General features: G+C 43.3%; 2 protein-coding genes across 6 annotated transcripts in view; both read left to right on the top strand.

The window, feature by feature from the left end:
• The window catches only part of LOC123510629 (angiopoietin-related protein 3-like), a 119,371-nt gene extending 102,159 nt beyond the window's left edge, over nt 1–17,212 (top strand). For all 5 annotated transcript variants that reach the window (XM_045265920.1, XM_045265921.1, XM_045265922.1 and 2 more), the window contains exons 11-14: nt 7,655–7,811; nt 10,177–10,341; nt 10,790–10,914; nt 11,528–17,212. In XM_045265920.1, coding sequence (XP_045121855.1) covers nt 7,655–7,811; nt 10,177–10,341; nt 10,790–10,914; nt 11,528–11,659 — 579 coding nt within the window. In that variant the 3' untranslated portion in view covers nt 11,660–17,212. The remainder of the gene's footprint in view (nt 1–7,654; nt 7,812–10,176; nt 10,342–10,789; nt 10,915–11,527) is intronic.
• Nucleotides 17,213–19,937: 2,725 nt separating this feature from the next.
• LOC123510627 (probable glutamate receptor) overlaps nt 19,938–26,463 on the top strand; it is a 63,121-nt gene continuing 56,595 nt past the window's right edge. The window contains exon 1 of the mRNA XM_045265913.1: nt 19,938–20,131. The gene's annotated coding sequence lies outside the window, so the exon portion shown is untranslated. The remainder of the gene's footprint in view (nt 20,132–26,463) is intronic.

Genomic DNA, 26,463 nt, shown 5'->3' with positions numbered 1-26,463 from the left:
GTTAATCACTAATACAGGTGTGGCGTGGACTGGTTATTGTTGTCGTTAATTAACTCAGAAACTCGGGATCTGCAGGTAAGATGGCACACTGATTACCTGTTGATTACCTTTACGAGACACAATGGCGACAGGTGTACGTGTGCTAGCGTTCTTTATCTACAGAAATTAACACCTGAGTATACGACAATTAAAAGGTGTAGCGGTGACAGGTGTGACTTAGCATATGTTTTTAATCTAATCACAATGGTAATCTAATACAAGGGTGAGGGAGTCTGTCGCAATAAGGAAGCTGATGAAGGATAAACACCACAACCACTGGTGCTGACGAGACCACCGTTAAGTGTAGCTAAGGTTCCTATTCTAAATCACTTCCACGACGCACTTCCCTATTTCAAAAGGTTCTAGTTAAAGGTACACTAGTTTTCAGGGTGTTTTAACGGTTGTAGTGATAAATTAATGTGTTATCTGGGTTATTAAAAGGAAATACTCTCTTAGAACCCGACCAGGCATCTCTGTGACCTTAGAAATCAGTCGTGGTGAAATAGTGAAGTGCTTCGGAATACGACACTAATATCAACGTAGGATTGTGACAGACGAGAGATTAACCTTCAGTGGAGATAAAAGAAAAGTTGCTAGACATTTACGGCATCCTTCAATCAGCAAGGCGGGGAATCCTGGCCCATTACAAACATCCTTAGACATGAAGGCCTCGGGAAGCCAAATCAAAACACGGCGGTGGCTTGAAGATCGTCTCGCTGCCTGACGCGGATTAATGGCGCATCGACCCGCTCGGAATAAGTAATGAAGCTTCGAAGCGGTGGGACAAAAATCAACTCGTAAAAGCTAATGCAGTTCTAGCGTCGGTGTCAATATGGAATGAAGCCTGTCGGGTGTGTTTGTCTGTTCGTGTGTGTGTGTGTGTGTGTGTGTGTGTGTGTGTGTGTGTGTGTGTGTGTGTGTGGACGGGGGGGGAGGGGAGATGAAGGGCTTGTCTAGTCACAGAATCGCTGGGGCTTTTGTGTGTCCGTTTGTCTGTCTGTCTCGTCTCGATGGGTTTTCTGTCTGTTTATTCGTCTTTAATGTCAGTTTTGTCTGGTTCTCTCTATATCATCTCTCTCTCTCTCTCTCTCTCTCTCTCTCTCTCTCTCTCTCTCTCTCTCTCTCTCTCTCTCACCCAATCAACAGTAGCGCGGACGGACAGGAGGCGAGCACTGCACAATCCCTCTCTTATCTCAGGCCTTTACCGCTGAGCCACTGGAAGGGAGAGCGAGCATACACATCAACAAGTCATTCTAATCTCTCTCATATCTTTCCCGCCCATGACTTCTTATCGGTGCCGGTTTCGGAGGCGAGACAGAAGGCATTAGTGCATATAATAGAAGGTCGGATACTATTCTCTTTCCTTCGATTCCCAGACAGACGTGGTGAATAAAAGGAAGATTCGATTATTTATTTTTTCCGTCTCTCTCTGTCCGGGTTCATTTGTATGTGTGTGTGTGTGTGTGTGTGTGTGTGTGTGTGTGTGTGTGTGTGTGTGTGTGTGAAAGAGAGAGAGAGAGAGAGAGAGAGAGAGAGAGAGAGAGAGAGAGAGAGAGAGAGAGAGAGAGAGAGAGAGAGAGAGAGAGAGAGAGAGAGAGAGAGAGAGACTAATATAGCGTGCGGAGATAGATGTTCGATACTGCAATGATAAAAATTATTGTACCACCTTACAGAGAGAGAGAGAGAGAGAGAGAGAGAGAGAGAGAGAGAGAGAGAGAGAGAGAGAGAGAGAGAGGCAAAACAGAGACGTAGACATGCAGACAGACGGATAAATAATAATAAAGTAAGACAGACAGAGAGATAAACAAGAGTACACTTAGATAGACGCGAGGCGAAGGATGGAAAGCAAAGGGAGAGGAAATATTAGTGAAAGGCGAGGCGATCTGGCAACAAGACAGGGAGAAAAGAAAATAGAAGAAAAAAATGGACGAAGATGAAGTAAGGAAGTATTTGTAAGATGAGAGAGAGAGAGAGAGAGAGAGAGAGAGAGAGAGAGAGAGAGGGTGGATAATATGAAATCGGAGGCAACAAAAAATGAAGGCAACATATGATGAAAAGTAATTAAAATGATAATGAAGGAGTGAAACAAAAAAAAAAAGAAAAGAAAAAAATAGATATGAATTAACGAAAGAACCAAAAGACATTAAAAAAGAGGCATTCAGATGAAATTACGAGAAAAAAGAGAGAGAGAGAGAGAGAGAGAGAGAGAGAGAGAGAGAGAGAGAGAGAGAGAGAGAGAGAGAAACAATGGGATGAAGAGTAGTAGTGATTAGACCAGCACAAGGAGAAACGAGAGAGGAAATTAAATAGAAAAGAGAAAGAGGAGGAGGAGGATTAGAAAAGGAGGAGGAGGAGGAGGAGGAGGAGGAGGAGGAAAGGAGGAGGAGGAGGATATAATCATCAGCTACATACTTTCATCACACTAGTTAATCATTTCAGCTAACAAATGAATACACAATGAACAAAACTTAAGCATTCACAAACCCTTCATTTCTCTCCCTTCATTTCTCTTCACATCCTCTCTTCACTTCTCCTTTTCCTTCTCAACCTCTCTCTCTTTCTCTTGTTCTCTCTCCTCTTCTCTCTTCCAAGGATTTAAGTGATTTTTCCCTCCACAAGCTCCAGAGGTAAACTTAAAGCCCCACACAACTTATGTATCCCCTTATGGCGTGATATGAAAGATTCTGTGGCGTTCAAGAGAAGCGTGCAATTTCCTTTTGTGTAGCCAAGATAAGTAGCAGACACAGGGCACCGAGATGTGTATAGGTTAGGTTAGGTTAGGTACTATGGAGGGAGTTGAGGTGTGTTCCTATGCTGTATGTTTCGATCGAGTGATAGCTGAAGAGGAAGGGAAGGGAAGGGATGGGAAGCAAAGGATTGTACTCGTATGTTACCCTGTGTAATTGTGTTTCTCCATTCTGCATCTTTTCTGAGTCTAAACCAGTCAGACAGTCAGGAAGTCAGTGAACCAGCAAGCCAGCCAGACAGCATGATAGTTGCCAAATCAGCTAGTCAGTCAGTCAGCCACAAACTCACAGTCAAATAGTCACCCAGCCACCTAGCCATCTAGTTAACCATCCTGCCACCCTGCCATCCGTGCCACCGTGCCTGCCTGCTGAATCTGGTACAAGTCAACACTTCAGCGGCCAAAGAAGGCTTAGCAAGAGGCGTGAGGCTGAATGGCAGGCACTGAGCCGCGCACGTAGCCACTTAGAGCTACACAGGCTGAGGTACACACAAGGTACACACGAGGCCGCCGCGTCCCTGTATCATACACGCACACACACACACACACACACACACACACACACACACACACACACACACACGTGACTTATGGGTGATGGTGTAGAGACATAATGCATACTTAAGTGACACACACACACACACACACACACACACACACACACACACACACACACACACACACACACACATACATACACGTCACGAATAAGTAAATCTTTTGTACTGACGCCACTTTCACTCACAAAATCCGTCTCGCTGTATCAAAGAGAAGTACTCGCTCGTCCACTCACACTCACACTCACTCCCTCCCTCCCCTTGCTCCCGGTCACGCTCCCCTCTCTCTTCCTCCTTCCCCTCACTCACTCACGCACATGTTGATCTACAGTGTATTGAATTTACAGTTACAGATAACCTCACTCTGCTCTTAATCTCTCTCTCTCTCTCTCTCTCTCTCTCTCTCTCTCTCTCTCTCTCTCTCTCTCTGCTCTTATTTCAGCCTCGTTTGCGCTTTTACAGCCTAGAGAGAAAAGGAGAGAATGAAAAGGCTTATGGAGGAAAAGTAAGAGGTTTGGAGGTAAAGAGGAAATGGAGGAGACAAAGTGGAGAGAGAGAGAGAGAGAGAGAGAGAGAGAGAGAGAGAGAGAGAGAGAGAGAGAGAGAGAGAGAGAGAGAGAGAGAGAGAGAGAGAGAGAGAGAGAGAGAGAGAGAGAGAGAGAGAGAGAGAGAGAGAGAGTATCACACACACACACACACACACACACACACACACACACAATAAGATTAAACTGGAAAAAAAATGAAACACAATTACAGTATTGGAATAAAAAGAGAAGCATCGTTCACATTAATACCTTTCTCTTGTTCTATTGACTCACAAAACATCATGAGGCGAGAAAAGTGTTTGTTTTACTTGCTCGTTGCTCTCCAGTGCGTGTATTGTACGTAGTTAGAGTTTATATTGGTGTTTTTACTTTATTTTCTTTTGCCTCTGTCTGTCTGTCTGGATGAGTGGATGGATGGATGGGTGGATGGCTAGATGGCTGTTCACCTTCCATTCTCTCTCTCTCTCTCTCTCTCTCTCTCTCTCTCTCTCTCTCTCTCTCTCTCTCTCTCTCTCTCTCTCTCTCTCTCTCTCTCTCCCACGGGCATATCAGAGAGTGCTGTCAGAGGCTTTCAAAACACTCGTGCAAGAGAACCTGATATGCGATCCTGGATACACCAAGCACACACACACAGAGAGAGAGAGAGAGAGAGAGAGAGAGAGAGAGAGAGAGAGAGAGAGAGAGAGAGAGAGAGAGAAATGCTACACTATTAATATACGTTGCCTTCTCATGTTGCGAATTTTAATAAAGGCTCAATTCTTTTCGTTATTTGTTTCCTTCGATTTTTTCCGTTTTCAATATTTTTTTTTAATCTATACATTCTTCCTCCTCCTTCCTCAATTTTCCATCCTCCTTTCTCTCTTTTCCCTCTCTTTTCCTTTCCATTCCCATTTTTTTTCTTTTATCTCCTCTGAATATTTTAAAATTGTAGATAATCACGAACTTTTGTCCAGTTTCTTGTTATTTCTTTTTTTTTTTTTTTACTAGTTTTCTGCTTCCTTCGTCATTTTCTCCAGTTCTGTCTTCTTTCTTCTCCTTCTTTGCTGTTCTTCGTTATTATTACCGCAACTCAACAACGCCTGCATGACACAGAAATTGTTAATGATAGTTGGAGGTAATCATGTAATTCTCTCTCTCTCTCTCTCTCTCTCTCTCTGACATGAAAAACTTTGAAATTGCGAGTAAAATATTTGGTTTGTTCTTCATGAATATTCCTTTCTTTCTTTCTTTCTTTCTTTCTTTTTTTTTTTCTTTTTCTTTCTTTTCTCCTTTCTTTCTTTCTCCTCCTTCTTATCTTCTTTCTCTTCTTTCTTTCTTTCTTTCTTTCTTTCTTTCTTTCTTTCTTTTTTCTTTCTTTCTTCTTCTTTCTTCTTCTTCTTCTTCTTCTTCTTCTTCTTCTTCTTCTTCTTCTTCTTCTTCTTCTTCTACTACTACTTTCTCTCCCTCTTCTTTTCCTGAGCCTCCTTCACTGCCTGCGCATATCTCCCTTTCATTATATTTTTCTCTTAAATATTTCTTATTCATACATTTTTCTTACCTTTCTCCTCCTCTTCCTTGTCCTCATTTTCCTCCTCTTAGTCTCTCGTTTCTCTTCTCGTAGTTAACAATGGGAGGTATTTCTGCCTTTTGTCTCAGGCGCTCCACTTCTTTCCTCCGTTCCTTCTTTCCTTGCACGGTTTTCTCTCCATCCATGTCCTTCTTGTCCTTCTTTCTTTCTCAAGGGCCGGGCTTTCATTTTTTCTCTCTCCTGGTCGTCTGCAAAAGCTTATTCAATTTTTGTTTCATTCTCCTGAGCATCTGTGTCTCTTTCCTTCCTCTTTGTATTATTTTATTCCGCCCTCAGTGTTCGCTTCCTCCTGTCGTGTCTTTTTCCGCCTTCCCTCTCTCCCCTTTTATTACCTCTATGCTCCATCTCTCCCCTTCCGTCCCTTCCTTCTCTCCGTTCTAATGGTAGTTTGCTTCCCTACTGGTTACCCTCCGAAAATCTCTCCCCTTCCTCCTCCTCCTCCTCCTCCTCCTCCTCCTCCTCCTCCTCTTCCTAGTCTTCCTCTTCTTACTCCTACACAAGAGCACAAGAAGGTCAGCCAGAGTTGAATTACTGTTGTTCTGGTGAGCTCTCAATATATTTTACTGTGGTATGTCACGTCTCTCTCTCTCTCTCTCTCTCTCTCTCTCTCTCTCTCGTTCAGTATCCTCCATGTTTTTGTTTGTGTGAGTGGGCGCCGGCGCGATCGACGGGCTCAGATCAAGACACTGAGATTACGAAGTCAGAGTCGGAGCATGTTTGTCTTTGTGGCGCCCCGGTGGTGACTTGTTTGTTAGTGGTGAGGGTGGTGAGGGAGCTGAGGGCGCTGCTGATTGCTGTGTGGGTGTGGGGGGGATGATGTGTGTGTGTGTGTGTGTGTGTGTGTGTGTGTGTGTGTGTGTGTGTGTGTGTGTGTGTGTGTGTGTGTGTGTGTGTGTGTGTGTGTGTGTGTGTGTGTGTGTGTGTGTGTGTGTGTGTGTGTGTGTGTACATGTGTACATACATATACACGCACACGCGCGCACGCACACACACACACACACACACACACACACACACACACACACACACACACACACACACACACACACACACACACACACACACACACACACACAGAGCAGGGGAAAAATACCCAAGAGAGATTTGTTTATTTTAGCTTTGTGTGCATTCCTTACTTGGAGTGACCGGCGCTCTCTCTCACACACACACACACACACACACACACACACACACACACACACACACACACACACACACACACACACACACACACACACACACACACACACACACACACACACACACACACACACACACACACACACACACACACAGAGATTAAACTTTTTCTGAAATTGTGTTCAATCTTCTGAGTGACCACTGCACACACACACACACACACACACACACACACACACACACACACACACACACACACACACACACAGGGAAGCCACAGTGTTGCCAGAGGTTATTTTTATCAAGTGAACAACAAAGTGACACTCTCGGTCAGTCACTTGCTCTCCCCTTGCCTCTCCTTTCTGTAAAACTCGGCCCTTCTTTCGCTAAACTCGTAGCCAATTGCTTCTTGATGACTTCGCGTGACTTACTGTTGCCATTTTTAAGCGTCTCGGTTCTCCCTGCCGTCTATTTGTGCCTTCTTTCACTATTTTTTCCCTTCATTCTCGTATGTGTGTTGTGTTTTATTCTCCTTTCTCGGCAGTTTGCTCTCTCTCTCTCTCTCTCTCTCTCTCTCTCTCTCTCTCTCTCTCTCTCTCTCTCTCTCTCTCTCTCTCTCTCTAAGTCTGTTTCCAAGTTGCGTGTTTCTGTTTATTTTCTTTTTATAGTTCATTTTTCGTATTTTCCTTGTTACTCGCTCGCTCTCGTTTTCCTTTTTTTTTTTTTTCTTCTCTCTCTCCCTTTTTCTTTCTTAAGTGATACCGCCCTTCCATTTTCTTTACACGAAATGTTGTAGCGGTTTTCATTATTTCATTTTAGTTTCCTTCCTTTCTCTTCCTCATTCTCAACCAAGTTCCACCTCCTCCTCCTCCTCCTCCCCTCCTCCTTTTCCTCTTCGTCCTTGTAACTTCCAGCCACACACAAAAGATCAGGTTTACAAGTCCAGAAATAGATACCTTCGTTAGAGACGCAGGAACAATTTAATCTGGTCTTCCTTCATATTTCACCAACTCCTTCGCCTGCGCCTCCCTTAGACAATGCGCTTTTCTGCCCCTCAGGTGTGGTGTGAGCTGGAGGAAGGAGGCCCCTCGTGGACGGTGATTCAAAGACGCGGTTCCAAGACTTCGGAAACGCCTCATCCCGTCGTGGACTTCTTCAGGAGCTGGGCTGAGTACAAGTGGGGCTTTGGTAACCTGGAGGGCGAGTACTGGCTAGGTGAGTACTTTCCCTCCCTCCTGTAGTAAGATAAAGGGTCTTTTTCTTATGTTATTTCGATTGCTTTCTTGTGATGTTGGTGAGAATACTATGTCCCTAAAGGTATTTATTTAACTATCTCCTGTAGTCTTTAGTTGAAGTGCAAGGAATGGTGTTTGAATGTCACTGGCCAAAAAAATAAAGTAGGATTTGATTCTTTATTAACTTGCCATTTTAGGATTACTGGGGTTAAACATTTCATTAGATACTCTTATATTACAGAGTATTTGAATATAATTGACCAGAAAAAAACACAAGATTCGACGTTTTATAGTCCCACTACCTAAGTGATTAGAATCTTTAAGGACTGGTCAGTATAAGTTAGAATGTACAAAAGTAAGACCATAACTCTGAAACACCTTGAGCTCTCATTACCACCATTCTCAAAGGCCACAGAGAATAATAGTCATATTCTCAGAGGTGCTTTCCCCAACAATGCTACAAAAACCTGTCAGACTATCACTTTGGCTATGAAAACACGCTTAAGCACCCTAGGAACTAACACAGGAGCCTAAGAGCGTGTTAAAGTCTGTTAAAATGAAATGCTGAAGTGCTTATCAGATTTTTAGACGTGATATTCCTAATAATGCTCCAAAAATCTTGTCAAACCTCCACTTTGGCTATGAAAACACACCGGGACACCCACATAACTAACACAGTAGCCTCAAAGATGAAATGCTGGTGTTTGTGGTGTTTGTCATGTTTTTAGATGCGATTTATCCAACAATATTACAGAAACCTTGTCAGACCACAACTTTGGCTATGAAAACACTCTTATACATCTCAGTAACTAACACGAGAGCGTCAGAGCATGTTAAAGACTGTCAAGATGAAATGCTGTAACGTCTGTCATGTTTTTAGCGGCGATTTATCCAACAATGTTACAGAAACCTTGTCAGACCATCACTTCGGGTATGAAAACACTCTTATACATCTCAGTAACTAACATGGGAGCGTCAGAGCGTGTTAAAGACTGTCAAGATGAAATGTTAAAGTGTTTGTCAAGTTCTTAGAGGTGATTTACCCAACAATCACTTTGGCTATGAAAACATGCCTAGACTCTTAATAACTAACACAGGAGCCTCAGAGCGTGTTAAAGATTGTCAAGATGAAATGCTCTAGTGTTCATCTAGCTCATAGAGGTAATTTATCCAATCATGATACAGAAATCTTGTCAGACCATCACTTTGGCTATAAAAACATGTCTACAGACCTCATTAACTAACACAGGAGCCTCAAAGCGTGTTGAAAATGAAGTGCTAAAATGTTTGTCAGGTTTCTAGAGATGACAGAAACCATATCAGACACGCTTAGACACCCCAGTAACTTATACGGAAGCCTCAGAAAGTATTAAAGTCTGTCAAGGTGAGAGGCTGAAGTGTTTGAAAATGAGGAGCATAAGTTTCGTTAAGTAGAATTCTCTTGGGGCACTTCCAAAGCCTCGAGATTTATAAGAAAGGTTTAAAGTGTCTTGATCTACCAGTGTGAAGAATGTGAGGCTTTACCAGATTATAAAAGTCACACTACATTGCTGCTGTGGTCTCCTCGTGTCCTTTTTGTCCTCGATTTATACCCATTGCGCTCTGGCCTCGTCCCCTTCCCTTTGTGTCCTCAGCCTGACCCTCTACTCTCGTCTTCTCTTCACCATCTTCATCATCGTCTTTTGTATTCTAGTGTATGTAACTACAGCTCCGTCCTCGTCTGTTTCTCGTGTCCCTCGTCCTCGCATCTTCGTCCTTCTTTTCTAATCGTTCCCTCTCCTGATTGTTCTCGTCTTTTTACTGTCATTCATAAATTCTTTTTCATGTATCTCGTTTGTTTCGTGGTTTTGGTCCCATTGTCTTTGTGTTATAATTGTCATCGTCTGTTTCGGTCTCTTCTTCCTCTGTGCTCGTCTCTTTTTCATTGTAGTTGTCTCTCCCTTCACTCTTGTCTCTCTTCCTTCCCTTTTCGTCTCCTTTTCTTCACTTTCTTCATCTTTCACTGTCCTCGTCTTTCTTCTTTCATTGTCTCCTTTATCCTTCACTGTCCTCATCTTTTCCTTCACTGTAATCGTCTCTCCCTTCACTATCATCCCTCTTCCTTCCCCTTTCCGTCTCTCCTTTACTGTTCTCGTCTCTCCTTCACTGTCTCATCCCTCCTTCAGTGTCCTCGTCTCTCTTCCTTCACTGTCTCATTTGTCCTTTACTATCCCCGTCTCTCTTCACTGTCTGATTTATCCTTCACTGTCCTTGCCTATCTTCCTTCACTGTCTCATTTGTCCTTAACTCTCCTCGTCTTTCACTCTACCCCGCACACTTACCGGCCTCGTTCACCCCGCCGCCAGGTCTCGAGTACATCCACCAGCTGACGCAATCTGGGGATTACGAGATGCGGGTTGACCTCCAAGACTGGGCCAATGAGACACGCTGGGCCAAATACGAGCACTTCTCTCTGTCCAACGAGGAGCATAACTACACACTCTCCCTTGGCGACTATGAGGGCACGGCAGGTGAGGCTTGGGGTCATTAAGGTTAACGGTTAGGTTGTTAGCGTCAAATTCAGGTGTTCTGTGGTTATTTACTGTATGTTTGCTAATGGTGTGGCTTAAAATGGCCCTTCATGTATATGTGTCTCACCTGTATCTTCTCTATCATCTCTTTATCGTCACTCAGAAATACACAAGAGTGATTTAATGTTTCCTATGAGCGTTTAAACTCCAAACTCTCTTCCACCATTACATGCATGACCTCATCTGTACCTGTAACTGTATCTCACCTGTACTCACCTTTTCTATCACCTCTCTACTCACTCATAAATACACAAGATTGATTTAAAACTTCCTGTGAGCATTTAAACTTCAAACTCCCTTCCACCATTACATGCATGACTTTTCCTGTACCCACAACTGTACTTGCACCTGTAACTGACCTAAACCTCCATTCACTCGCCCTCGCCAGGTAACTCGCTGAGGTACCACCAGGGGGCTCCATTCAGCACGCGAGACCGAGACAACGACTTCAACCCACGAGGACACTGCGCCAGAACCTTCCACGGGGCCTGGTGGTTCACTGCTTGCCATGAGGTGAGAGGGAGAGTGAGAGTGAGAGGGAGGCTTACGATAACAATCCAAGTGAGAGGACACAAAGAGAGGGAGAGAGGAGAGGGTTAAAAAGGCTATAGCAAGGGGAGCTGTGTAGGTTCTGCGCGTGAGAGTTAAGGGTGAGAGTAAAGGAGAGTTGAAGGGAGAGTTAGGGTGAGGGACGCGAGATAGAGGAGAGGAGAGGAGAGAGAGGCAGAGGATATTACGAAGGAAGTTTTGGAATGCGGAGCGAAATATAAAAATGATGGACGTTGAAGATAATTTGTCTGAGAGAGAGAGAGAGAGAGAGAGAGAGAGAGAGAGAGAGAGAGAGAGAGAGAGAGAGAGAGAGAGAGAGAGAGAGAGAGAGAGAGAGAGAGAGTCCACGTGAATAATAGATAGACGGGGGAAAAACTTGAAACCACAGCAGAGGCGAAGGTTAAAAATTAAATCATTAATACCATGGCCAGAGAGAGAGAGAGAGAGAGAGAGAGAGAGAGAGAGAGAGAGAGAGAGAATAACACAGTGAACGCCAACACGACAGATAAAAATACACCTCTGACAAAAATCCCTCTTCTCTCTCTTTTTTCCACCTCACCTGGCGTCACCTGCCCAGTCACACCTGAACGGCCGCTACCACCACGGCCGCCACAAGAGCTACGGTGACGGGATCAACTGGATGGCTTTCCGTGGGCACAACTACTCCCTCAAATACTCCAGAATGATGATCAGGAGGACCAACATCTAAAACAAGCAGGAAAGGAGGAAAAAATGAAGGGAATTGAAAGGATGCAAAGTAAGATGCTTCAAAATGTTCTGTTTAATGTTTGGTTTGGTTTGTAGGGGTTGGTACTTCAGATGAGAAGGTTGAAGAGGTGAAGGAGTTGTAGTAGGAGATAGTGGTAGTGGTGGTAGTGATGGTGATGGTAGTAATATTGAAGAAGAAATTTGCAACAATTTAATGTGTGTTTAGTAAAGTATTTTATGATTTGTTTACTAATTCACTGGAAAGAACATTATGAATAGATGATTAAAAGTATAATAGAGAAAATATAAGTTACTGTAAAAATCAATATGAAGAGAAAAAAAAAACGAAGAAAAAAAAATAATAACAAGGTACATGACAAAAGGTAAGCTTGAGTTACAGGATAATTGAGTCTTGTGTACTTTCCCTAAGCTTTATGTAGGCAGAGTGACCTGTGTACTCACATATCACTCCCCAGGCAACTGTGTACGTGCGGCCGTGTAGGATAACCATTTCCATGTGTAAATTACCCTGTATGTATGTACGTAATAACACGTGTACACATAGACCACCTGTAAGCCGTAGATAATTAGATACAAACCTGGAGACTGTGACCCTGAGGAGATAGCATTACCCACTTAGCCATCAGGTCAAATCATGTTAATTAATTAGAGCCTGCGCAGGTGTGTTGCACTGGGGACACCTGAGATGAATAAGATAGATAAAAGACAAATTATTAAAAGTAGATTGAGAAACAAGTAGATAAGCAAGATGTAGACAAGGAAAGGCTTCCATCACCTTAATCTCCCGCGGTAGACAGCTATGGTCGGCACGCAGGTGTGGAAGTGGCGCGGGGAGACGATTATCTAACTCACCTGTGTGGTTAATGGCCCCAGGCTGCGATAATTACGGCTATACAGGCAGGCAGCCCCTCAGCCCCCGCCTTGCCCGCATCCCGCCGCACCGTAAGAGTAGAGCACACCATCCCGACACATCCCGGCAAATTGCACCGCCAATGAAGTTACCCAAACGGCGCAAACTCGAGAAGACCATGCCGTTCCCTCGCCGGTAATCAACATTAGAGTTTTGCCGTAACTATCATTCAGAAGCCAAGTTCGCGGATATGCCACCAGGGGGCCGCGCGTGTCGCCCCCTTGCGGATCCAGCAAAAATTATCGTAAAAAACCGACGGATAAACTTTACACGAACACCAGAGAGAGGAAAATTAGTGTGAGTTTCATCTGTGAAGCGAGCAGTGCCGCCCCTACAGGGAGAGATTAGTTGCAAGGCGTTCCTGTGTAATAAAGCAGTTATCCCTCAGAGAAAATGGAGTGTATGTTCGCGTGGATGATAGAACATGAGGCTGGGAGGTTGAAATGGACGCGAGAGACGAACTGTGTGTAGGGTGAAAATGGATTAGAGGAGCAGAGAGAGAGAGAGAGAGAGAGGAGAGAGAGAGAATGTGCGGGTGAGGGAAAGGTAATGAACAGGGCAAGCAGGAGGGGAGGAATGCGACTGAAACATGTGGAAGGTGCGCAAGATTGTAAACGGAGAGGGATATGGAGAAGAACTTCGCCACGGTAGAGGGAGAGAACACAAGGACGCTGAGTGATTCCAAACTAACGAAAGGGAAGAGAAACACAAGAGAGGAAAATATATGACTGTTTTGTGGGCTTTTGTTTGAAAGTGAGGCAGACAGTCGACATTTTGATAACTAATTAACCGTGAAGCGACACATTTATTGAATTCCAAAGCTTTACAGAGAGAGAGAGAGAGAGAGAGAGAGAGAGAGAGAGAGAGAGAGAGAAAGTAAACACGATATATACATAATTACAAATCTGAGAGGGAAAAATAGACTAGAGAGCAAACGAGACACTAGAAAAATGTTCTCTAAGATGTAAAAAAACACCCAATATTGGATCCAGAACGCAGGGGTGAAAATAGCACGGAATACGCGGGAAATTCAACCTTACGTGCATTCTGTCATTTGCATTGATGTTTGTGTTGGAAAGTGAAGAGTGAATGAATAATCTTTGCTTTCTTTAACAACTGAGGCGTAAATGTCGGGATTTTTACTTTATTTTTTTTATTTTTTATGAGTGAGGACATTTTTCAGTATAAAGTGACCATAATATTTCAGTGCAGAGGAAACGAGAGAGTGGAGAATTATTAGTGTATTTTTTTTCTATTTTTTTTTTCCAAGTTTACATTATCTGTCTCTGCCTCTGTCTATGCCACTGCTTCTGTCTGTTTTTGTCTATTTTATTTTTAGTTTGATTTTTTGTTGTTGTTTTTTTTTGTAGCATTCATATCTGTCTTTGTGTTTTTCCTTTTGCTGTGTTTCTTTGATCATTCCTCTTTCTTCAGGTATAAATAAGCTCTCATTTGTCTCTATATTCTGTCTAGTTTTCATTGATTTTATTTTCTCATGTATTCTCTATTTTTCTCTTTCTTGCTTATTTTTTTCTTAACTTTTCTTTCTTTTTTTATCCTCTTTCTCCTTATTTCTTTCATGTCTTTATTCATCTTATTTTTTTTTGCATTCCTGTATACTTTCATCTTTCTCTAGCTTAATTTTTTCCTAACTTCCCTTCCTTTTAATTGAACCATTCCTGCACCTCAGTTCTTTCTTCACTTACCTACAAACTCACCTGTCATCGTATTTTCTTCTGTATTCCTGTCTAGCTTAATTATTTCCTAACATCCCATCCTTTTAATTGGACCATTCTTGCACCTCAGTTCGCTCTTCACTCATCTACAAACTCCGCTCACCTTTTCACATATCCAAGCGGCCACCATATCCTCGGCTCTCCTATCACGTGAGTCTTGCCGCTATCTACCAGGCCCTTGCTCCACCTCTCAGGAGATGCTAGCCGGCTGTACAAAGCTTCTCTCTACGCTTACCTTACCTATAGACACACACTCGTCTTGCGTAGTGGTCACATATCGTCGTAGTTTAAAACCGGGTTGACTTACAGTTGATTCTAGAGGTTATTATATATATATAGTGTACGTAGGTGGGTCTCGATTACCCTAGTGAATGGGAATCCTTTTAGCAAGATGTATTATAAGGATCAGTGTCCCGTGTGATGACAAGGAGGCAGCCATGTGGGTTACGCGACGGTCCTTGAGGCGAGGGTGAAATAATCAATAGTCAGCCTTATCGTGTCCTTAGGTAGAGGTGATATTGGAGACTCCCGAGTAACCCGCTGTTGTCCGTGTACTGTTTATCAAGCCTGTACCGTTGTGCGTTGTCCGTCACTGTCTGTTTGTTTGTTTTATTCTGCCTTGTGTTTGTTTGGGCGCTGGTGCCGAGTTGTGCTCGTGTTGTGAGGTGCAGAGGGCTGGCAACGCTGCAGTGTGTGTGTGTGTGTGTGTGTGTGTGTGTGGAGGCGCGAACGCTAGACAGGCGGCGACAAAATACTCATCGAATACTGTAAGCGGACACGATATGTTATTTTTGCCCGACAGAAATAATTTATCACTATATTTCTTCCCTCCCCCCCAACCCTACCCCCACGTTAGGTTGTTCCGGACGTGTTACGGACGCGTGTCGGTCTCGGTCTGTTCCCGAAGTGACCTGTACTACTGTACATATGAGTTGACTCCAATAGCGAGCCTTTCTTCCGTTTCTTTATAGCAAATATTCGTTTATCATTCGTTATGTTTCCGTGCGAGAATCCGATTTGTAAATATATTGAGTGTGTTTATTTTTAAGACTTTACGATGCAGCCTTGGGTGAGTCACGAGTAGATGAATTGAGATATTGTAGTGTAGAGAAACCTATATAAAGAAACGTCCTGCTCTCTCACCATCACTGGTTTCCAAAGGCTCTAGTTGAAGATACTCGTGTTTTTAACGGTATTATTACTGTTCTGGTGATGGATTGGTAAGATTTCTAGTTTGTCATCAGGAGAAAGTGTCTTGAAAACCCTGCTAGTCATCTCTATGGCCTTGAGAAACTCGTGGTGAGAAAGCAAGACTGTATGTCACTGTAGGGAAGAGAGCAAGGAGAACAGGGAGATGTAGTAATTATAACTGTAACACCTGTACAGCAAAGGTGAGGCGAGTAACAGGATACACAGGTAAGCGATGACTATAACCTTGTATTGCTTTATTTACACCATTCATTCCTGACCCAAGATACCTGTAAGTGGTCAGGTGAGGGCAGGTGTTCTGATTAATGGGTTACCTTGGTGCACCTGTACTGAGCCTCAAGTGTGTGTGTATGTGTGTGTGTGTGTGTGTGTGTGTGTGTGTGTGTGTGTGTGTGTGTGTGTGTGTGTGTGTGTGTGTGCTTGAGTTAAGATTTATCATGTACACACGCACCCACACACACGCGCATACAGAGAGAGAGAGAGAGAGAGAGAGAGAGAGAGAGAGAGATGAGAAGTGACACAAGGCAGCCATGGAACCTAATTGAAAAGTTTCGTAGCGCGCATATTGAAAAGAGTCCAATTCTCATCTTATTTGCGGAGCTTCAGAGAGAGAGAGAGAGAGAGAGAGAGAGAGAGAGAGAGAATCGAGGAGGGTCAGTGAGTAAGAGGAGGAGGAGGCTTTGTCACTTGAGGGCTGGGAGGACGTACAATAACTGCCTCTCTACGCCCCCTTTTAACCTCGGTATGTCAAACTCTTAAGCTCTTGTCTGCTAAGCTTTAAGTTCTTCCTTCTAAGAGACACACACACGCAGCGTTTATGTGTATGAGCATGTGTGGCTGCGCTTGTCTCGCTGGTTGATCTGGAAGGAGGTTTAGTTTCATCGCTAGGTTTATCGGTATTAATGCCATGCGGGGTGAGATTGTGTCAGAAGAAGGTCGTTGCTTGACTTTTCTCTTTTTTTTTTTGTGTTGGTAAAAGTGTCATTGCGAAGATAGATGTAATGGTTGTCAGTGAGAGATGAGTGCGTTGTGTTGACTCGGCCATAACGAATACACGAACGCATCTGGTTATAACGAATGCAAACAGTTGGATATCACAATTCTCAGCGATTCGTAATGTCAACAAAAATAAGTCTTGGTGATTTGTGTGCAAGTGTCGTGGCGCCGTTTTTCATTCCTTCATTGATAGTAAAGTGATTCAAGCAACAACGGCGGGTATTAAGATTATTTTTCCTATTATTACTATGATTTATTTTATTACCCGTCTAGTGATAATAGAACGATAGTGCGATTTGCCCAACAATGACGACTGTTATGATTATTTTCCTTATCACTACTTCTCTCTATTTTATCGGTCTTCTAGTGATAATAATGCAATTTAACCAACATTTATTGCCCACAACGCCACACTTTTATTGCCATCATCGTTATTTTTATCACCAACCCAAACAGCGCACGGAATTTCATTAGTGTTTTCATCTCGAGCGAGGTCAAGGCTCTGTGACCTCAACCTGACCTTGCCCTGACCTAATCTCACTCCTCCCTCAGATGCAGATAAACCTTTACTGCTTATTTTTTATGTGATATTAATTTTAAGCCCCCGTGAAAACCCCTTTATGTTTGACGTGAATTTAGTGTTGCTATGCGTGCGTAAGTAAATAAATGTGAAGGTAATTGACGGCTTGTTTCATTGCAATACCCTTGAGAGAGAGAGAGAGAGAGAGAGAGAGAGAGAGAGAGAGAGAGAGATTCGTCATCATCGTCCTGAATATCCTAAGAGGGAGAGAAGATAACTCACTAATTAATTAATGACCAGAGGAAGAGAAGAAGACGTCAAGGAGGAGGAGGAGGAGGAGGAGGAGGAGGAGGAGGAGGGGATGGGAGGAGGAGGAGCAGGAGGAGGAGGAAGACAAGATTAAGCAACATACTTATGGGAGTCACCACGCATCGTCATTCTACTTAAGAGTAAGTACTTATGTTGTAAGTGCTACTATAAACTGTATTATTATTATTATTATTATTATTATTATTATTATTATTATTATTGTTATTATTATTATTATTATTATTATTAGTAGTAGTAGTAACAGTAATAGTAGTAGTAGTAGTAGTAGTAGTAGTAGTAGTAGTAGTAGTAGTAGTAGTAGTAGTAGTAGTAGTAGTAGTAGTAGTAGTAGTAGTAGTAGTAGTAGTAGTAGTAGTAGTAGTAGTGTTGTTAGTTATCAAGCCATTATGACAAGTGATGCCTTGCTGTGTTGGTGTGGTGTCGTGGTGGTGACGCTGGAAAGGTGGTGTGGTGGTGCTGTGGTGTGGTGATAATGAATGGTGATGGTAGTTGTGATGGTGATATGTGGTAATGGTGGTGGCAGTTACCATCACCACTATCACCACCCAATATTCCTGCACCTCTTCCTTTGTTAATAGTGATCGAAGTGCAAGGCGTCACAAACCCATCACCATCACCACCACACATCACCATCATTACCATAAGCCTTCACCATTACTATCACCATCACCACCACACATCATCACCAGCACCATAACCCTTCACCATTATTATCACCATCTTACCTTTAACTATTCTCTATCTTCTACACGCTCATCATCACCACTACTAGCTTTTTTTTCATCATTCATCGTCACCATCACCAACACACATTACCACCAACACCATTATCATTATCACCATACCCTCAAACTATCCTTCATTTCACTCAACCACCATCACCACCCCTTTTCACCATTCGTCGTCACCATCACCACCACACATCACCACCAACACCAAATCCTTCATCATTACCATTATTACCTTTAACTACCCTCTGTTTTCCACACACTTACCACCACCACCACTTTTCACCGTATATCATCACCATCACCACCATCACCACCACCTGGAGTCACCACCAAGCCCTCACCACCCATCATTGCCGCGCACCGAAGGAGACCAGCGCACACTCACCCAGTAGCTCATTATATCCTTTTTTAATTCATAGTTCAAACAATAACCAGCAAGTGAAGCAATATTTTAAAATAGATGAGCCTCGTAACTATGCATTACCTGGTTTAATTGTTTTTGTAATGCATATAGACACACGTTTTATTCAGGCACGTGTCTTGTCTGTCTGTCTGTGTGTATGTGTGTGTCCGTGTGTGTGTGTGTGTGTGTGTGTTTCTTTTTCTTTCTTTTTTTTCCTTTTTTTTTCACCCCGATTTGCAGCTCCGGATATGAAGCAGGATTTCTCAAATATTTAACCTTCCTTCTAGTTCTGTTCTGAGCTCAGCGCCCTCCGCCTCCTCCACTTCTTACTTTTTTTTGCTTCAATTGGCTCTTTTTCCCCTCCATTCCTTTGCCTCCTGCTTTATTCTACTTTCCCTTCCTCCTCTTTCACTGTGTTCGTTATTTTTTTACTTCCTGCAACGCCTTTTTCTCTTTCCTTTTGTATTTTTCTGTTTTATTCTCATTTTCCTTCTTTCAACTCTTTATGCCTATTGTGTTCTCTTCATCGACTTTTCCTCTTTATTTGCCTACTCCTGCTTTATTCCTGTCTTCCTTTATTCTTCTTTTATTTGTTTATTGTCGTCTTGTCTCCATATCTTGCTTTACACGTTTCATTTTTTTTTATCATCGATTTTCTTCCTCAACTTGTCTATTTACTGCTTTATTCCTGCTTTCCTTTCTCCCTTGTTTGTTTTCTCTTTCCTTTATATTCTACTTTCACATTTTCCTTCTAATTTCTCCCTTCTTCATCTTTCATTTGCCTACGAGTATTTCCTTTGTTCCTCTCATCTCTTTCTGCTTTATTTCTTGTTCACTTGTTCCTCTTTCACCTGTTCAATCCTTTCGTCTCTCCCTCCCCTCCTCTTTATATTATTTTCATCCATTCCTCTTTCTCTCTCTCTCTTGCTTCTCTTCATCTCTCTCTTTCCCATTCTCTCTAAATTAATCCCTCTCCTTCTATTATGCTTTATTATTGCTTTTCTATCTTTCTCTTTCATCTGCTTATTCTTCTCCTCCTCCCTCCCTCCCTCCTCCCCTTCCCTTCACTTAATCACACTTGTAAGTAAGTAAAGAACACTGATAGCATTAACAACTTAACAAGCTAACAATCAGGATAGCTATCAATATGTATTCGTTCCCTCATTAACTTGTACAAATCCCGACATCTCATTATTTTCTTCCCTCCGTTCATCAAATCAAGTTTTTAATGCGTAACGAGGAAGAAAGAAAGAAGAATCTCCCCCAACACAATTATTTTTTTCTGTCTTTGCCTCGGTCTGGCAAATCAAGTTCTGAGTAATGTAAAGAACTACAAAACCACCTCGTCTTATTAACATCCTTGCATCTCTCTCTCTCCACTTTCCAGGGTCCTCCAGGAAAAGCATTGTGGGGCATTCATGACGAGTGGCCTTTAGAAACAAGAAAAACTAGTCAAATGAGCATCCGTTATTCAAAATCCAGATGGCAAGGGACGAAGCAGGAGACGACTCGGGAATCTGAAGCTCGATTTTCACAATTCCCAGCGATTCCCAGCAGCTGTGGCATGTTTTTCATCTCCCCAGAGAGCACAAAGGTCAAGGAAACGCCATCGCTCCGGTATGTTCATCGAGATTCTTTTTAAATATATCCTTTTTTTTTGGTGTTCTCGTGAAGGTTATTGGCGTTGTGCTCGCTGAGTGGTTTGTTATTGATGCGCTGAGGGGAGTACGCGTGGTGAGTGGCCTGAGTGTTGCCCGCGATCACAGACTCGACTCAAGGGGGACTATACTGGTGGTGGTGGTGGTGGTGGTGGATGTTCTCGAGTGCAATTTACACAGATATTCCCGGTGTGTCTCATTAATATTCCTGCAGCGTTGAAGGCGACCGGGAAATCTGCTGTGCGCGAGAGTTTACGTTTGTTCAGACACACTCACATAGACGTATAAGGAGGGTCGTTAGCCGCACACACACACACACACACACACACACACACACACACACACACACACACACACACACACACACACACACACACTTGTATATAATTTCTTTGATCGTTATCTAATTATGAGTCGAGAGGAAAAAGTTTCTCCCTCAAAAGACACAAGCGATTTCTAATTTGTTTTTGAATTAGAATTCGTTGAATGGTGTAATTATGCGCGTCCCTTTGCTGTGGCGGCCTCTCGCTTCGGGTGGCTGTGGCTGTGGTTGTGGCTGGCTCATTCCTGCCTGGATCACTGGCTTCTAATGTTCTTTTTAAACTAATTCTACTTATTTTCCTGTATGCTTTTATTTTGTTTGTATGTGTATTTTTTTTTTTACCTGATTTCGTGTGGTTTGATTTCTGATTCCTGCCCGGCTGACTGACTTTTGATGTCTTTTATGTACCAGTTCTTCTCATTTTGCTGTATTGTTTATTTATTTGTGTATGTTACAGGCTTTTAATTTTTTTTTATACGAATTCTTATTTTACTTCATTGTATTTATTATTTGTGTTTTTTTCTATTTCTTTTTTTCTTTTTTTTTTTTACTTAACACATCGCGTTGTCTCCTTCCTCTTTAGTTGTAACTGTTAATGTATGTTTTTTTTTGTCGCATTTTGCAGGTTTTTGTTCTCATTGACTCATCGTCCTCCTCCTCTGTGCCTTCCTGTTTTGTTACGTGCAGCCTTTTGTCTCTGTCCTTCTGTCTCTGTGTCTTATCTGTCTGTTCTATCTTGGTTATGATCTCTGTTTTAATTTTCTGCCTGTCTGTCTCGCTGTTAATACTTTTGTGTCCTCTTTGTGTATCTCTCTCTATGTCCTTGTCTCAGTGTTTCAGTTTCCATTACATCCTGTCTTCCTTTCTATCCCCGTTTTTCTTCCCTTTGGTATATTTGGATCAATTAACATCTATCTTTCTGTCTCTGTGTCTGTTCGTCCTTCTAAATGTCTGTCTGTCTGTCATTCTGTATGTCCTTGTCTGTTAGTTTGTGTTTCAGTTTCTATTACATCCTGTCTTTCTTTCTACCTATTTTTTCTTCCCTTTGATATATCTGGATCAGTTAATCTTTCAGTCTCTGTGCCTGCTCGTCCTTCTAAACGTCAGTCTGCCTGTCTGCCTGTCTTCCTCACTTAACTATAGTGTTTACTGACTGTCAGTCCGCCTGTACATCCACCTGTCTCTCTGTTCTCTGACTACTGTGTTCCATCCTGACAGGCATTCACGGAACCTGTCTGTCTGTCTGTACGTATGCATGTCAGGTATCCACATTTTTTTGTACCACGTGTATTGAGAGAGGAGGAAGGGGAAGGAAGGAGAGAGGAGGAGAGGGGAAGGGAGGGGAATTAGCCATTCAGTCTGCCTGCTGTTTTATGACCTCTGTGTCTGGCTCTGGTCTGCCTGTCTGGTCTGCTGTCTGCTTCCTGGTCTCTCTGGCTGGTTTTGTCAATGTTTGGTCCGGCTGTCTGTGCTTGGTCTGCTTCCTTGCTAAGTTTATGGTCAATGGTTGACTGTCTGGTTCCCGTGATTGCCTGGTCTGTCTGTCTGAATGGCTGTTTGGTCTGTCTCTTCCTGATCTGTCTGTATGGTTGTCTGTATCTGGTATGTATGCTTGCTTCTCTGTCTATCTGCGTGGCTGTCTATTTAGCTATCTGATCTATATACTTCCTTTCTCTTTGTTTAGTTATGTCTGTCTTTATCTGTCCGTCTGTCCGTTTGTCTGTCAATGTGTCCCCTTCACCACCAAGTTGGCAGTCATGAGTACAAATGGCGGAGGTCCGAACATTTATCACAGCGGCGGATATTGCCCGGAATTAATTACTGAGGGGCTGTTATCGCTGTGTTTTCCCACCGTGAACACAGTAACGCGTGACTGTGTGTGTGTGTGTGTGTGTGTGTGTGTGTGTGTGTGTGTGTGTGTATGTGTGTGTGTTTTCTGTGCCTTTCTGTGTTTTAGAGTGACTCATCTTTCTTTTGTGTAGTGTGCTGGTGACGTCAATTCTGATAAAGTGACTCATTGACATCCCTTGTGCGTGTTCTGGTGCCTTTCTCTATTCTGAAGGGATTATTTTATGTTTTGGTGACCCGTATTGTGATATGACTCATCTCTGACGTGACGGTGATAAGTAATGAGCGGTGAATGAATGCAATGATAGAAGAGGGATAATTCATTTTTAATTTGCTTAAGAACATAAGGGATGGTGGAAGAAGTCTTATTATTACTAATGTTATTAATCTATCTATTGTCTTGCTAGTATTATCTTTTATCAGCATTAATATCAACCTCGCTGCTCGCTAACCACTTTTTTTTTTTATAACATTTTTTATACTTTATTATTTACGCTATTAACTCCTCTCCTTGGCAGCGTTATCTATCTCACTAGCCTTGATCTATCTTCTCACATCCTATGAAGTTTTTTAGTAGCATTATTATCATTCTACCTGCTCGCTAACCACTTCCATATTTACACTATCAATTCCTCACCTTGCCAGCATTATCAATCTATCACACTGGCCTTAATCTATCTCTCCACATTCTGTATCCTCGCCACCACTATTAATCTCCTCCTTCACTCAGTAATCCGCCAAAGGTGAATTTCAGGCATTACAAGGTGCAGTGTGCCGCGCTATTGATCCACCGCCACCGCCGCCGCCGCTGCCTCCTCACTATCCTGCGCTGGCAAAACCGTATTATTTGATGTCTCAGAAGCATTGCATGTGGTTATTTGGCTCAGAGGTTTTTTCCCGGAAGCTAACACCCCTCTCCACAGCACGCCTTGCAGACGCCTCACCTCCCCAACCCCCCACCTCCCCGAGCAGCAATACAGGCACACCCTCCCACCAATAACTTCTCCTTTCCCCAACACAGGCCAGCCACGCTCGACAAAATCCTGCTTCGCTAACTCCAATTACACAGAAGCGACGTAAATTTGGAAAGAAATCTTCGTCTAATTATTGGCGGCGGGGGAGAAAAGTTTTACAGGTGTTTTTGTCATTAGTGTAAAAGGAATGATAATTAGTAATGCGTAATGATTGTGCCTATTGTAATTGATATCGTGGAGAGAGAGAGAGAGAGAGAGAGAGAGAGAGAGAGAGAGAGAGAGAGTGAGTGAGTGAGTGAGTGAGTGAGTGTGTGTGTGTGTGTGTGTGTGTGTGTGTGTGTGTGTGTGTATGCATGTATGTATATATAGCGAGTCAATATGTAGTAATAAGATGGTCCGGCAAGAAATATGAGGTTCTAGGTTCTTTTGTGCCGGCAACCCTCTCATCAGTTACTCTAAATTCACCTTAACAAGAGCGGAAAGCTGCGACCTCGGACCTTTTTTGTTCACTTGACTTTGGAGGTGCCCTTGGGAGAAGAAGGAGGAGGAGGAAGAAGAAGAAGAAGAAGAAGAAGAAGAAGAAGAAGAGGAGGAGGAGGAGGAGGAGGAGGAGGAGGAGGAGGAGGAGGAGGAGGAGGAGGAGGGGTAAAAACTAGAGTCATGCGAGTCACCAGGACCGACACCCTGCCGAGATGGGACAAAAAGGAATATTAGGTTGAGGGTCGACACGAGAATATCACTGTGGAGGAGGCGCCCCGACCTCTAGTGTGGCAGCTGCTGGGACGCCGGCACCACCACCACCACCACCACCGATAGTAGTAGTTGCAGTCATTGTAGTAGTGACATAAGCAGCAGAAAACCAATAAGTTTAGATGTAGCTGACCCTTTAGTAGTAGTAGTAGTAGTAGTAGTAGTAGTAGTAGTAGTAGTAGTAGTAGTAGTAGTAGTAGTAGTAGTACCGTAAGCAGCAAAAAGCCAATAAGTTTAGACGTAGGTGACCCTGTAGTAGTAGTAGTAGTAGTAGTAGTACCAATAGTGGTAGTAGTAGTGGTGGTGACGGTGATGGTGGTGGTGGTAGTGGCCGGCACCAAAACACCACCTTTTATCATGCAACGTTCGTAAATCTCAAAAAGGGTCCACATAATCTCATATTAACGACCACCTTAAAACTAGACGACGGATCGGGCGGCGGCGGCAGAGGCAAGACCACTTTTTCCCTCACCTCTATACCTCTTAAACCAAATACCTTCCTTTAGCCACTCAGATAGCCATCGGGGGAGGACCAATTAGGTAAACACTGTCACGCGGCAGAAATTACGAGCGAGGCGAAACTATAATAAGACCGAAGGAGACAACGGATCTTCTGCATGGGAGAATTTGGAGACGCGAGGCAGAGGGCGAGACTGCTACCGAAGCTCTTAAGGCCCCGGGTGTGTTATGCCATTAAACGATCGCCTTTCACATGTCCGGGGCAGCTGCGGCGAGGGAACCAGCGGCACAACAGAAGGAGAAGCAGCAGGGATAGTACTAGGAGCGGCAGCAGGAGGAGGAGGAGGAGGAGGAGGAAAGGGGCTAGATATTGTAGGAGAAAAGGGAGATGGTGCACTGAGTTAGTTTAGGAAGGAAATTAATAGAAGGAATAGGAGGATTATGAGGAGGAGGAGGGTTAGGAAGATGAGGAAATAGGAAGAATCAGGATTGGAAAGAAAAATATTAGTAAAAGGAAAAAAAGAAGGAAAGGAGGATATACAAAGGAGAAAAATAGGAAGAGGAAGAAAGGAAGCGTTAATCGAAGAATGTGGACATGAGAAGTTGTAGAAGAAAGGAAGAATCAAGACTTGGAAAGAAAATAGTAGAAGGAAGAGAAGGAAAGGAGGATAAACAGAGGAAAAAAGTATTTGGAAGAATTGAAGGAGGAAGAAGTAGAAGGAGCAAGAGATAAGTAAGAAGAGGAGGAAGAGGAAGAGAAGGAGGAGGAGAAGGAGGAGGAGGAGGAGGTTGCTCTAAATATCACCCCCCCCCTTCTCCCCTTCTCCACATAAGGCCACGTAGCGTCTATATGATACTTTGCTTTCATTTTTTCCCTCCTTGTTTTTTGGTCGAGATTTTGCGCGTTGTGTTGCGAGGGAGACATTCACTCCTGCCACTTTATTCTGGTGCTTCGTGTTGCCTTAGTTAACTTAATTTTACCGGCACGCTTGGCATTTTCCTCCTCTTTCTTAGCGGAGGTTCTGTGTGTGTTGTTTATCATTGTATATTATGATGCAGGGGCGTCGTACCTCTGCGCGTTAGTTGCTGTACCTTCCGAGATCAAAACGATAACTGTAAGGCGTGTGTGAAGTTCCTCCTTTGTTTATTCTCGCTGCCTCACTAACCTTCAATATTTATCGGCTTTCATATTATAGTGCGTGTGTTTGTGTGTGTGTTTGTGGGGTGTATGTTTATTTTTTGTTTGTTTTCGCTCATGTTTAAGACAGCGTGATTATACGTGTGGTTGTGTGTGTGTGTGTGTGTGTGTGTGTGTGTGTGTCGATGTTTGTTTTGTTTATGGACTAAGTGAAAGATTGATGTTCGATCCCCGGGAAGGAAACAAAAAAAGTTGTCTTATGTGATGTGTTGTGTTGCTGAAAAATACGTGATATGATGTCATGAGAAAATTGCAGTGTGTGTGTGTGTGTGTGTGTGTGTGTGTGTGTGTGTGTGTGTGTGTGTGTGTGTGTGTGCGTGCGTGCGTGTGCGTGCGTGCGTGCGTGTGCGTGCGAGTGTGCGCCCGCCTGGGAGTGTCATTTTACTAGTAGCAGCAACACAGAAGAAGAAAGAGAAGAAGGAAAAGAATAGAGATAAAAAAAAAAAAAGCTGAGGGGGTGAATGATGACAATGATAGTGGTGGTGATGGTGGTGATGGTGGTGCCCCAGGGAAGATCTCTGTGTGACACCTCGACCATTAGGCCCCTGGGGAGGACACAATAGGTGGGGCGTTGACGGGAGGGACGGGGCGGGGCTGGTGATAGTGGTGGTGGTGGTAGTGGTGGACAGAGCCAGTTTGCAAGGGCGTTGGCGTGGGTTGGCGTGGGTTGGCGTGCGGTGGATTGGGGTGGAATCTGAGGTCAGCGATTAGAGTAGAAAGGTGGAGGGGTGGAGGTGCAT

The sequence above is a fragment of the Portunus trituberculatus genome, chromosome 29 (assembly GCF_017591435.1).
Source record: "Portunus trituberculatus isolate SZX2019 chromosome 29, ASM1759143v1, whole genome shotgun sequence".
Taxonomy (NCBI): Eukaryota; Metazoa; Arthropoda; class Malacostraca; order Decapoda; family Portunidae; genus Portunus; species Portunus trituberculatus.
Note: the sequence above shows the minus strand (reverse complement) of the source record. Positions and strands in the feature narration are given on the sequence as shown.